Source organism: Catharus ustulatus, chromosome 1, assembly GCF_009819885.2.
Source record: "Catharus ustulatus isolate bCatUst1 chromosome 1, bCatUst1.pri.v2, whole genome shotgun sequence".
In the NCBI taxonomy this organism is placed as follows: domain Eukaryota; kingdom Metazoa; phylum Chordata; class Aves; order Passeriformes; family Turdidae; genus Catharus; species Catharus ustulatus.
The window spans coordinates 98,109,265-98,123,196 of NC_046221.1; the positions used below are offsets into that span (position 1 = coordinate 98,109,265).

General features: G+C 38.3%; 1 protein-coding gene across 1 annotated transcript in view; it reads left to right on the plus strand.

Moving 5' to 3' along the window:
- Positions 1–13,932, plus strand: part of ERP44 (endoplasmic reticulum protein 44) — a 48,406-nt gene that overhangs the window by 18,754 nt on the left and 15,720 nt on the right. Inside the window, exons 2-5 of the mRNA XM_033057203.2 lie at positions 547–619; positions 2,372–2,411; positions 3,811–3,926; positions 13,585–13,769. Coding sequence (XP_032913094.1) covers positions 547–619; positions 2,372–2,411; positions 3,811–3,926; positions 13,585–13,769 — 414 coding nt within the window. The remainder of the gene's footprint in view (positions 1–546; positions 620–2,371; positions 2,412–3,810; positions 3,927–13,584; positions 13,770–13,932) is intronic.

Sequence of the window (13,932 nt, forward strand, 5' to 3'; positions counted from 1 at the left end):
TGCATGCTGGGTCTGAAGCAGTGTCAAGTGGAAATACAGAAGGAGATAAAAGACTGTAGCAAGTTGAGTTAGATGTATTGAAATTGTTTCCTAAAAGAGCAATAAAAATGGAGGCAATTGAGACTTTACTTAATGAGAAACTTTTTAGCCTGACAAGTCCTATAAGTGACAGAAGGAGAAATTACTTGTCTCTGGGTAAAACCTCTGTGCCCACATGCTTCTGGGCTGTGTGAGGTTGCTGAAATGGGGTTTCATTTCTTTCTTCAGAGTGAAGATATGAATATAAGTTACTCTTAAAGGTGCAAAATCTACCTGTGATATTTCTGGCTACATAATAGAAAATTGTATTGAAATAAGTAATGTTACTTTAAATGTGAGAGTATATTATATCTGTAGTTTATTTGTGTATTTGTAGTACTGATGTCATCTGAAATGCATTGACTGAATTACAGTTCTTTTACTGTTCTTCTCCAGCTTTTGAACTGCACACGTAAGTTACTACTTTACTGATGAAACATACCTTATTGGTTTGCTTTCTCTTTTTAGGTGTCTTGGCTTTTTAATCCAGCAAGAAGTGAAATAACAAGTCTAGATAGTGGCAATATAGATGACATTTTAAGTGAGTACTTTGAATAATTTTTTTCTTTGTATGTCTGCAGTCACTTATCTGTGTGAATATTGTAGTGATATTAAATGAATATTCATACCCTAGCTTTGAATATATGAATTGCAATCAGCTTAGAAATATTAAATGCCTGTGGTCGAAATTGGCTGTCTGAACTAATGTATTGCAATGAGAATTTGAAGTGTCTTAAGAAAATGGCTGTAATCTTGTTTGCAGAAGGGAATGCTTGATTACATAACCAAAACCAGTCTAGAGGGCATTTTAAAAGTTCCCCAAAATATAACAAGTGAAACCCATGGTAATGGGCCTTAAGTCTTGTTAGTTCAGCTCTGCCTGTCCTCAGGTTAAGCACTGTTCTGATTCAGGTTGCTCATAGAATGGAAATCTTTATATTATTTAAACAGATATGTGTTTCTTGTTTGAAACCTTTCCTTCTGAGAAGTATGCAACTTGCCTGTATCTGGTTTTGCAGGAAAAACTTATTACATTGTTTCAAATATAGTCACAGGGGAAAAAATCTGTATTAAAGTCTGGACTAGGATCTGCCTTATGTTATGGGATTGCTTTGTGATATGAAAGCTGTTTGTAAATACCTTTTCTACAGTGGAAAATATAAAATTATTTTATACAATGTAATTCACAAAAGGGAGTATATGCTAAGTGTAAGTGCTTTTAAAATTGATCCCATTACTTTCAAGCAAAACTTTATGCGTTGGAGGTAACCCTAAACTTTTCAGTGCTTGTTATTTATCTATTCACCACTTGTATCCCTTGATAATGAAAATCTTAACACTGTAATTATAATCAAACTTGGTGTTCTCCAGCCTAGTCAAGAGTTGTCTTTATCAGCATGTTGTCTTTTCCAGGCTTTCAGCATCTTCACGTGTAGCTGCTCTGTAACTTTGTCAGTTTTCTGCTTTGTCAGCATTTCTGCTTTACAAAGCTGTGGCTGATATTCTGTAGTTTGAGTATATATTTTTTTTCAGTGTCTAGACCAGTACTACTACTAAAAATCAATTTAAAGCATGGTAGGTTATTACATTCTGTAAGGATCATTCATTATTTTTGGGCAGGAGATTTATCCTTTTATGATTTTTTTTTTAATATGTGAAAAGGAATGCATAAGAGCATTATTTCATGACCACATTATATGTATACCTGTAGTACTGCATTTTTTAGTGTTCCTTAGCATTTTTCTATTTTTGGGGACTGAAAATTTCTTTGCTATCTTTTGCCATAGTATCCTGGTTAAATAAGATAAGTAAGGACAAACCAGAGCAAGTTGCACAGACAGGCGGCTGGTTCATCAGTCTTCTACCCCAAATAGTTGGGATTTCAGTTTTTGACTGGTTTTTAACACTTACAAATAACAGAGCTAGTGGAGTCCAATTTCTGGATGTGGCTGCCTTAATTTTAAATACAGAAATATTTTTTACCTCATGTATCAATTATTTCTTGTGTGTCTTAATTCCTAAAGTATCTACCTTTTTTTGTCTTATATATCAATAAAGTCAATAGAACACTTGACGGAAGGCCTCTTTCAACTCTTTCCCATTTGTTATAGATTATATTTCAGATAAGATTTACCCCAGCAGTTTTCTAGGGATCAGGCTAAGCTCTGTGATGAATTATCTAGAAATATTTGCTTTTGTATTTTTTGCACATACTTCTGTAATCTCAGATAAAAAAACTGAGAAGTTTGCCTCACAATGTGACTTTGGGCTTTTTCTTTTTCTTTCTTCTCAGACAATGCAGATGTTGCTTTAGTTAATTTTTATGCTGATTGGTAAGTTATTCAAGTTGGTTTTTTTTATGTTTAAGTTTCTGTCTTTTGAAAACTGTCATGTTTGGCTATAGTTTTCTAATTGAAAATACAGTAGTCAGTTGCTTTCAAACCAGTTCTTTCCTGGGTTTACGTCCCGATTGCTTCTCCTTCTGTCTATGCTTGCTAGGTTCATATTATAATAGGTTATAATTTTAAACCACTGCAACCTTAATTATGATCATTACTTTTAGGCATACAGCAATAACCCCTCAACATAGCACACTGCCAGTCCATGATGTAACCTGACTTTTGAGCGAGAACAGATGAGTTTTGGCCATGGAAGTTCTCTGCTGTAAGGGTGGAGAAGAATGAGGAACAGGAAGCCATTGTAGCATATACATGGTTTTACGTATACATGCTACATAAATGTGTAGGATACAGCTGGGCTGCCCACAGTCCGATTTTTTCAGAAGGTGTACTTCAGGTCTCTTGGCATTTTGAGAGCAAGACTTGCTCTTTACTTACATGTTTGCTGTTGCAGACATAACTGCATCCCCAGGCTGTCACTGTTAAGTTTAAGGTGGGTTTCAGTGCAGGCTGGTAATTTATTGCTACTCCTTAAAGTCTCATTCTCACAGTTTCTACAGTGCCATTATGCATCTCCAGTTTTAAAATCTGCCAGATATTTGGAACGACAGAATATAAAATTATTTTATTGACATATTAGTAATGGTCTTGTGCACTACTGTTACTCTAAAGCCACTGATGCATCTTTACAATCCTTTACCACCTTTTCTGTGGACAGAAAGAGAGAATTTGTTTCAGAATCTGACATTACTGGAAGAAGGGACCCTTAGGGTTCTCTTTGCTCTTACTGCTGTAAAAGCAATGTGCTCAAATTCTGCCAAACCTGAGCAATAATATAATACATAATGCTTACAACTTGTATTGTTGATCTGTAGAAAATTACCTGTGATATTTCTTGAAGGTGTTGGTGAATATTTCAATCTCAACAATTTAAGGAACAACTTCTACCACATTTTTAAAATCACTTTCCTCAGGGTAATTCAGGTAGAAAAAAAATTAACAACATGCTTTCTGAATATAATATATTTCCTAAAGGCTTATAACTGATTAATTGTGTTTCCTAGGGAGATAAAACAGGGGAGTATATCTTGAACTATGTATTCTTTCAGAGTTCCTTTTTTTCTGCACCTGATTTATTCAAGTTACTTTTGAACTGATTTTTATCCAGTCAGTTATTGGAATGATTACAGGTAGATGTGATTTTTTTCCAATGGCTTTTTTTTCTTTTATTTTTTTTTTCTTGTTCCTTCAAAGATTGAAATGTTCCAGTAGTCATCAACTGAAATATTTCAAAGTGATATTTTGAAGTCATGATTTTGTGTTCTATTTACAGGTGCCGCTTCAGCCAAATGCTGCATCCTATTTTTGAGGAAGCTTCTAATGTAATCAAAGAAGAATATCCAGATAAGAATCAAGTGGTGTTTGCTAGAGTAGACTGTGATCAGCATTGTAAGTAAATCCTGATTTAAGTTTTTCTGTGCTGTCCTGGTACCAAGTTAGTAATTGTATTGAAAAATATGCTGAATAGCTGTGCAAAATGTAGCTGTAGCTGGCCCATCATTTAGCCCAGGGTTGCTTTTATTATATCAGTAAACCTCTTCTTCCAAACTTGTCAGGGCAATTTCCAATGTTTCTTTCTCATTGCATCCATCAACATCCTTTTTTTTATCAGTTCAGCCTATCTCATTTAATGAGGACAAAAGGGCTGTGATTATAAATTGAATTGGCTCATTGAGTGTCAGAGAAGCGCTATTGCAACAAATGATGCAGGTCTTCACAACCAAGAAGAGGAAGAGGTAACCTACTACTCTTAGCATGAAGAATATGTTCTGATCAGATCTTCTTTCCACCTCGGGGTTGTGGTGGGGGCTGTAAGTTTCCTTTCACACACCAGGCAGGGATCAGAGCTTTGCTCTGCTGTTGTTACACATGCCGGAAAACAGTTGCCTATTTGAGCTGGATTTTCCCCATGCCCAGATATACATGGAAATGATATGCAAAATCTTAGTTTATGCTGTTACTAATCCCTTAAGTTCCTTTTAAATCCCTTAGTAAGTAAAATCTGCTCCACATTGAAAGGCAAATGGATAGCACTAGGATTTTTATTACACTATTGGATCAACTGTGTTTTATGCTTCTTGGAGAACAGTCTTTTTAGGAATAATTTCTTTATAGTGGCTTGTGATACCCAAAGAGTATTAACAGCAGAAATTTATTTTAATCAGTACTGATTATACTATTTGAGATTTACAAAACTGTTAATTTGTAAGAACAAGCATCACTGTTGGCTCATGTTTTCATGTCAAGATAACAACAACAAAACTTTCTAGAAAGTTCTCACTAAAGACCATAGTAAAATCAACCTATGTTGTTGTGTTTTATTCTTAGGGTTTAAATTAACTGCTGAAGTCCTTACTTTGGTTGCTGTAGCTTCAGTTGCTTGAATGACTCAGAGAGTCTGGGCTGCTGGATGCCCAGTGTTTAGCTATGAGACATTCTTGTCTTAGCAGTTACAGTTAAGGAAACAGGTTTTTGCCCCCCACCAAGTGCTTGAAACGCTTTGAAAGTTTGTTGCTTAATCCTCTCTTGTGCTCTTTGAATTATGGTAGTTTGCCCTTGTTACAGAGACCTAAGAGGAGGAGATGCTATGGAAGAGACTGTCTTCCTTGTCCTGGGAGTACTTGTAGTGGGCTAAGTAGTAGGAGGAATTTTAGTTTTTATTTCTGGCCTAACATTAGTTCTCGGTATTTACTATTTTTGTCCTCAATTTAAGTAGATGAGCATGACTACTGTTGCAGAAGATATAAAATGTGAGAATTAAAAATAAAATCCTTCAATGACAGGCAATTTACATTGCCTTTTTGAATTGAAGTAACAAAGTTGTGCATGGCATTACTAGTTTCTGGTATTTATTTGGTGGGTTTTAAACAATGGTACATTTCATGGCACATAGTTATTGGGCATATCCTAAAGTTTTAGGTATTTTAACTTGGATTTTGATATGTACAATAGCAGCTTTTTAGTAAGAAATTGGATATTACTGTATTATCAAGGTTAGGCCTGCTGTAGTATTTTGCTGAATGCTGGTATTAAAATTGTTAGTTCTTTAGGATTTTTTACTCAAGCTTTATATTTTTCTATGTGTTTTCATATTTTAGCAACACTAGAGGTTTTATGTCAATATTTTGGTGTTTTTTTATGCCTGTAGATTTCATATCACTACTAATTTGGTATTAGAATGGCGTTCTAGAGATGGTGGATTATTTGCCTTACAAATTATCTGGTTGTTTTTGAGGCCAAGACTCTGTAGGGAATCCAAATAGTTGATTTCTGGCCACTCAAAAAGAACTTTCAGAATGGTCACTCAGGCATAGATACTTTCTATTTAATGCACTATTATTGAAGCACACTGCAGGGCCCAACAGCTCCCACCAGCTTCTGAGGGTAAAGCAAATTAAAGAGAATTATTGATGTACTGCCAAATGTTTGATGCCTAATGACAAAACCATGATTCTGTCTGCTCTTATAGCCAATATAAAGATGTTTTACTGGAAAGTGATAGTCCTTTGTACATATTACAACTATATTAACCATATAGTTAACTATATAGTTATTAACTTTATAACTATAAATATAGATATTAACACTGCATTAAACCTCTGTATGTGTTATATTTTACACTAGCTTATAATACTGTGGAAGATAATTATACCTGAAATGTGTAGGCAAAGTCACTAGACCATGTCAAAGCTAGTGTGTAATGCACTACAGATAAATCTGAAGCAGCTGCTCTTTGTTTTTCCAAGACTACATCCTTTTATATCTTAAAAATATCTGAGTTCTACTACGCTATGTCTTGTTAAAATCTTTGATGGTTTTGATATGTTCAATTTAGTAATTCAGTAAATAAATTTAGTAATTAAATATTAGACACCTCTCATCTAAGTAGAATGCCTAGTAAAAGAGATCCTCCCTATTAAAAAGAGATCACATAGGATCTTACTGCATAGACATTATTAGGATGGTTTTGTTTCTGGTTTGGGGTTCTTTGTTTACTTGGGGGTTTTTGGGTGTTTTTTTTCCTTGCTTTTCTAATCATTTGTGTTAAACAGGGGTGTTTGAAACTCACTTGGTGCAATAGATTTCCTATGTTTCTGTTCTCGGAGTGAATATTGCAATCTAGAACTCATATTTCTCTGGGGGAGATTTTGTTTTGGACAGTTTCTCTAAATTCAACATTAGGAACTGTGGTATAGAATTCTTGTAAATTGAAGTATATATATTGGGGTTTGATTTTACTGCACCATGATTTCCTTTGGTTTCTGAGTTAAATAAAAAATAGTGAGTAGTTTGAATAGATCTTTGTGCCTCCAAACAAATAAATTTCTCACTGGGGGTATGTAAGGAGATGCTTTGCTGGGCAGACTGTTTAGGGAACTGTTGTTCTTCCATTCAAAATATGTCTGGGAATGATATTTTCCCTCAGTTTTGTGAGTTGCTGCTCTCTCTGTGTTCCTGCCATGTGTGCTCATGTTGTTAATGTTAGTCTGCAGGGATGAGATTGTGTTGCTACTGTGCCTTTGGTAAGCAGAAGAACTCAATGATAACAAATTTGGAAGTTCATAAAGGAACCCTAAATGAAACTCTAAACAAGCATGAGGGTTTCATTGCATTCTTGTCACTTTGCTTGGGGAAAAAAAATCAGTCTGAGAGAGTTATCTTTGGATAAAATAAAAAGTGTAAGTGATTTGGAGAGGTTGTTGATGGCACTCCTCAGGAGAGCCATTTTATTAGTCTGTCAGAGAAGGTTATGGGATGCCTACTGATGAGGCCCTGCTTAGAGCAGGCATGGCTGGTGTGTATGCTCCTTTGCAGCAGAAGGTGGTTTAAATTTGCTGCTACCTGAGTTTGATACAGAATATCGATTGCTTTCCTTCTACCTGTTTTGGTCCATCATACAAGTCACCAGTACCACAATCACTGGAGTAATATGCTTATTTAGATGGTTTCCCAAGTTCCTTTCTGATTCTGCTTCTTCTGAGTATTCCACCAGGGCTTATGATTTCTTGCAAATGTCACAAGAGCAGTAGTTTAACTGGGGAGAATTTATGGTGTATTATGAAAGTAAAAAGTATCTATCAAAGACAGATTTCATTTGTCATCTGTAGTGTGCCCTGGTGGGTAGCCTGAGGGACTTCAAAAGATGTTGACTGATTTCAAGTGAGCAAGCAGCACTTATTTAGTCATTCCAACTTCAAATATACAGCTGAAAGAATTTGTTATTTTTGAGATGGAAGATATTGCAGAAAGGTAAGGAAGAGTTAAGATGATTTGACACACAAAGTAAAGCTTAGTGTTAGATCCAGAAAATTCAAGCTCTCTCTATATGTAGCTGTGCACTCTACAACCATGATGTAACACCAAAGATAGGAAATGCAGTACCTTGGGTTTGTGCTAGCTCTTCCTCAGACAACATGAAAATAGCATCCCCCTCTCCTTTAGAAAAAGGGACACTGAGTATTTTCAGAAGTTATTTTTACAGGGTTTGAGTTTTGAAACTTTGATTTTCTTTCAGATAACTTTTCAGGCTGTTATAGTCCTCTGTTCAGCATGTGAATTCTTCAGGTGATGCCTTATGTGATGAGGTAGGCATTTAGGATAATTACCAGTATTGTTCGAGTCCTAGTGGATACGTCTTCTGAGAACCAGTCCTGTAGACTTAAAATCTAAATATTTGTTTAGTCATAGAGTGAATTATGGCCCTGAAAAATTAGAACAGTGTACCGAGTTAGTGATCCTTGTAAATATTGCTGCTCCTTCACTGGGAAGGACTTCCACTATATAGTGGGTCTTGGTGCAGTTTTTCAGCACATCATTCATTATACATTTAATTTCAACGTGGTGGCTATGGAATTGAGATTCTTGGTGACGTGAGCTGATATCTAGCTAGCTGAATTTTGGACAGTGTGTTGTGGTGTTAACCTGGAATGGTAGAGTCTGAAGCATTCTGAGAAACAAGTCACTGGATGTGTGCTTGCTTGAAGCTGTAGCTTGGGTAATGTGTGTACACACCATGAGAAAAACTTGAGACAGCCCAAAAAATGGGCTTTGGCATTCTTTTGACTAGAAGAACACATGATGCTCTGACAATGGTGAAATGGGTGACAGTACAAGAGATATGACAAAGATACAGATCACAAATGATAGCTCACAAAGCCTGCTTTCCTAGAGGATCTTCCTCAGAAGGTGGCATGGGAGACGGTCTTAGAAAACATGAGTGTAGATGTCAGGTTTCACATAAAAATTTGTTTCAAAACAAGAGGTGCTGTCTCTTCCCTGTTGTAAGACAGAACCTTGCTCAGGAGAAGTATCAACCAAGACAGTGCATCTTTGAAGAGAACTGGATGACTGTAAAATACTCCTTTTGGAGTTGGCAGAATGAATAGTGGAAAAAAGTCTGGGCAGTTTGGAAATAGTCATCAGGTAAACATGCTAAATGGGGAGGAATCATCTGAATCCAACAGTTGCTCAAAGTTTCTGATTTGTAGAAGAAAATAAAATGATCAAATTTGTCAGTTGCTTCCTATCATAACTAATGTGAAACTGTTCTGGTAGCACAAACACAGGATTTGTGATTCAATGATTAATTCAGCAAAATACAAACACAAGGTTTATTCCTTTTAGGTACCTTCATATCTGAACAAAATAAAAAGTCAAAGTTGTAGTTGGAAGACTTTTCTTTAGGTAGGTTGCCCTTGTCTGTTTCAAATACCTCTTTTCATCAGAAAATGGGCAGTGGGACTGTCAGGAAATATTTTTAAATTTAATTTAGGATTTCCTATAACTAATGCAATCTGTGAATGAGCTCAAGCAATATTCCATGTATTTGCATTGTGTATTTCCAATTTTAAAAGGAATATAATTTTGTAGTTGCACTGCTTATGCTAACTCTACCTGTATCAAATGCCAGGGCTTAATGAAGCATTTAAGGTTTACTCTATTTGACTTTTGAATTAATTCAAACAATTTTTCATGTACTTGCATTTTATTTTTTGTAAAAAGATGATTTTCAAATACTTACTTGTGTAGGAGTGTCATTTCTCTATGTTAGTTCAAATACCAGCATTCATGGAATCTCAATATAATTTGTAAAGATCATGCAAGTACTGACTTATGAAATAATGTTTGAATTCAGCTTTAACAGTGGGCATTTATTACCATTAATTTTTTGCACAACTTCAGTCCTTGATGAAGATCCACATCCTTAGGGTACTGCAATCTCCATCTTGGAGAACCTGCATGACCCCCTGAATGCCCATTCTTCAACCCTTGCATCCTCCTATAGGTGTGGAAAAGTCCATGTTGTGAGACAAAAAAGTGTGGGGTTTGGTGTTTTCTTGCCTTGCATTTCTGTAACAGGAGGAGTGGTTAATCTCAACGTGTTTCTGTGAAATCTTGACACGTTGTGCTGTTCCTTGTCCCTTATCAGACCCTGGTCAAGGTTGGATCAACTCATATACTGTCAGACCAAAGGTCCTTTTGTTAGCAGGGGAGAAGGGCATCAAATGCCTGGCTTGCAGATGTTGTTTGTCTTCTACCAAGCAAATATAAAGTGATTCCTCCCTTGCTGTACTTGCCACCTCCTTGCTGGCAGCTCTTAGGTACTTTAACTAAAATGTGGTAGAGTTTAAGGGAACAAAACATTATTAATCTAATGTTCATTAGTGTTAAATATATTGGCATCCTCCCTGGAGAAATTTGTATGAATTTGAAATAAAAGTACTCTTCACTGAGGACATAAAATGTTTTACCTTAATTTTAGCTGTAATTAGTGCATTAAGAAATGCACTTCTGGGATATTTAGGAAACAAATCAAGGCCTCTTAGTCAAAATTGATAGACTGAATTCTGTGGTATTTTATAGTGATGCAAAGCTTTTTAGGAACTGGGCTAAGCTTTGAAGTTGGGAGATGTTAGAGAACATTTTTGTGGAGTAGACCTGGTTCTTATTCCTTTGCCCATGCACATTTTGTTTTCACTTCTCAGACTCATCTAAGCTGTGCAACTAGTACAGAGACTGTTTTCAGTAACTAAAGCTGCAAGTAGGATTAGTATTGTTCTAGCAGCAGTTGAAATTACTGATGGTTTCACTGAGAGTTCTCCAGGCAGCATGGAATTCAGACTTCTCCATTCTCTATAAAAAAGAGTAAGTGTAAGATAGAAAGCAAATCTGCTTTGTGTTGAATATATAACTGAGAAAGGATATTTTTGTCGGAGTGGATTTGTTCTCACATCATTCAGTACTGTGCCAAATGTGCTCACAGACCCCATTTGGTTGCATTCCTGGTGTGGGTTAATCCAGGTCACCTGAAGGGTGACTTGCGGCTTGTAAGAAGTCCATGAAAAGTAAGGACACCCTTGCAATGCCTTCCTCTCTCTGTTGAGTGAATGAAACTTCTCTGTCTCCAAAGGATCAGTCAGTCTGCTGAATTCACCACTCTGTCCTTCACTGAGAAAAGAAGGGGAAGTGTGGTGGGTATGGTTGACTGGAACAAGTTTCCTCAAATGGTTAAGTAGCTATGGGAAGGTGGGCATATTTGGGGGCATTTAGTTGAAATTAGGTCCAGAGGTATAGGTAAACTGCATCCCACTGTGTAAAAGAAGATAAGCAGTTTTCACAGGATCTGTGAGATTTTTTTTATTCTGGATTTATTTCCGGGGAGGTATTGAATAGGAGGGAATAAAATAATTAAACAAAGCAAAAACCAGAGGAAAGTGGAAATCGATCTGACATTACATACTTTGTCTCTGTTGTTTGTTCTTATTCTTGCTTTCCTAAGAACCCAAAGTACAGTAGTTTCACGAATACAAGCCGCACGGACTATAAGCCGCACCCCCGGTGCCTCGACAATGTTGCTGTCTTTGTCAATAGATAAGCCGCACCCCGAATATTAGCCGCACTTTCGTTCGTCGCGAGAATCCGTGTGCAGCTTTCACAAATTGGCCAATTAGTAACAGGATCGCGGCATAGCGGGCTTTACTGGCTCGGGGCGGGGCCAGGCAGGCTCGGCCCGCTCATGGTTGCCGACGGGGCCAGCCGGGTGGTGCTGCAGCCGCCGCCGGGCTCACTGGCCCCCCTCTCCCGTCAGCACCGCCTTGCTGCCGCGTTTGCTCGTCCTGCCGGCGGGCCAGCCGCCACCGCCGCTGCGAGGCACGCCGGCCGCCCTGCTGCTGCGTTTACTCGCCCTGCTGGCGGGCCGGCCCCCGCCGCCGCTGCGAGGCACGCCGGTTGCCCCCTCCCGTCTGCACCACCGCCGCGTTTGCTCGCCCTGGCCGGCACTGCAGGCCCCCGCACCGCCGGGCACCCCCACGCTGCTGGCCCCGATTCTGCTGGGCTTCCCCCGCTGCCAGGCAGCCCCACCCGCTGGGCTTCCTGCTTCTGCCATGCTCCCCTGCACTGCTAGCCCCAGTTCTCCCGGGCTCCCCCGCCCTGCTGGCCCGGGCTCTACCGCCCCCCCTGCCCCGCCCTGCTGGCTCAGGCTCAGCCGCCCGCCCCCCACACTGCTGGCCCCGCCTCTGCCAGGCTTTCCCACCTCAGCCGGGGCCGGCCGGGCTCCAGCTTGGCTTGGGGCTGCCGCGGGCTCTCACTTCCGTGTTGGCAGCTTTTAGAATATTGTTCATGTATTAGCCGCCCTCGAATATTAGCCGCACTTCCGGGTTTCCACCAAACTTTTGGTCAAATTGGTGCGGCTTGTATTCGTGAAATTACTGTATATCTGGTTACCTCATTTCTTCAGTTCCTCCTCATAAAATTGTGAAGTTCTTTCCTGGACTTCAGCCACATCTGAAAGGGGGGAGAGCATTCAAAACTATTAAATACTTAAAAACTTTGATTAAAGCAGTTGCTGAGTATTGGCGATGCACAAACCCAATTTCTACACCATAGCAAAGGCTGCTGTAAAAACTCAGCTGGATCCTGCTCAGTGTGCCATGAATCACTTGCTGGTTATGTGTAAGCTTTCCCATCATTGTGTGGCTGGGAACTAGCAGACTCCCGTTGCAATTTGCTGTGTCCCAGAGATTTAGCAAGAGGAAGAGGGACAAAGGGGCATGTTAAGGACTCTGGTGGGGGGCAGTGAAGAACCACATTAGTGCCTTAGTAGTGGTTGAAGTTAAGGAGCACAGGATGCACATGTGTGGGAAACTGGACTGTGTTGCTTCTGCTTAGCTTTGTTCTTTGCTACTCTTCTAATTTTCCTGTAAAACCTCTTTCTGTTTTTATTCTTTTACATTTGTAAGTCTTGTGAATAAATAAATAACTGACCTGTTACAAAAAGATGAAAAGAGGTAGTGCTCTTGTCCTAGATTAATGCCGATACATGTTACTTTATTGTGTGAAACTCTTTGTGGTCCAAGTCTAGAAGAAGACTGGACTATGTGAATGAAGACTTGTCTTGAAGGGAATGATGATGCTGGTTGAACAGAGAGGTGTTTGCCTTAATTTAGAAACCTGGAATTTTGTGTTTGTTCAAAACCTGAAAATCTCAGAATTGTAACAGCAGTCTCCTGACCTTCACAGCCTTCAAAAAATACTTTGCACAGGGTTTACAGTCTCAAACATTTTAGACATGTCAGTTATATTTCCAGCATGGCAATTGAGATTAAAATAATAAGTTTAAAGAAAAATAGATAATTTATTTTATTAACATTTTCTCAAGTGGTTTAGTTAACTGAGATTGGCAAGCTTTGAAGATTCTCATGTTCTCACTATGCCCTTAAATTTGCCCTCCTAGTTGTTTATAGGAAGTACACTGAATGAGTATACACAACCAAGTTGAGTCTTTGCTTAGCACAGATTTTGGTAATATTTTTCTTTATGAAGATCAGTACATGGGAGGAATATAGATGTGAATGTTTTTGGGGGGTTTGTTTTTGTTGGGTTTTTTGTTTGGTTTTTGGGTTATTTTTGTCTTCTTGTTACTTAAAGATGAAGAACTGCTGGTTCATAGATTCCACATACAGGCAGACATATACATGCATAAAAAACCATGTTCAGTGTATTTCTGTATTTATAGGGGTTTGCTTTCATTTTCTTAATTTCTTTTTAGCTGATATAGCTCAGAGATACAGGATAAGCAAATACCCAACTCTGAAACTCTTCCGGAATGGCATGATGATGAAGAGGGAATACAGGGGGCAGAGATCTGTGACAGCAATAGCAGATTACATCAGGCAGCAGAAAAGTAACCCTATTCGGGAGGTCCAGGATTTGGAAGAAATTAGTTCTCTTGATGTAAGTGTTTCAATTTTATTCCTTCTCGGAATTTTTTTCAATGTTGAACTATGGAGTGTTCAGTACCTTGTGTTTTTTATAAATTGAGTGGCAAACTGGATCATTTGCAGTATTACAAATTAGTCCAGTGTAGTCACTTTGAGCTGCATTCACTCAACTACTA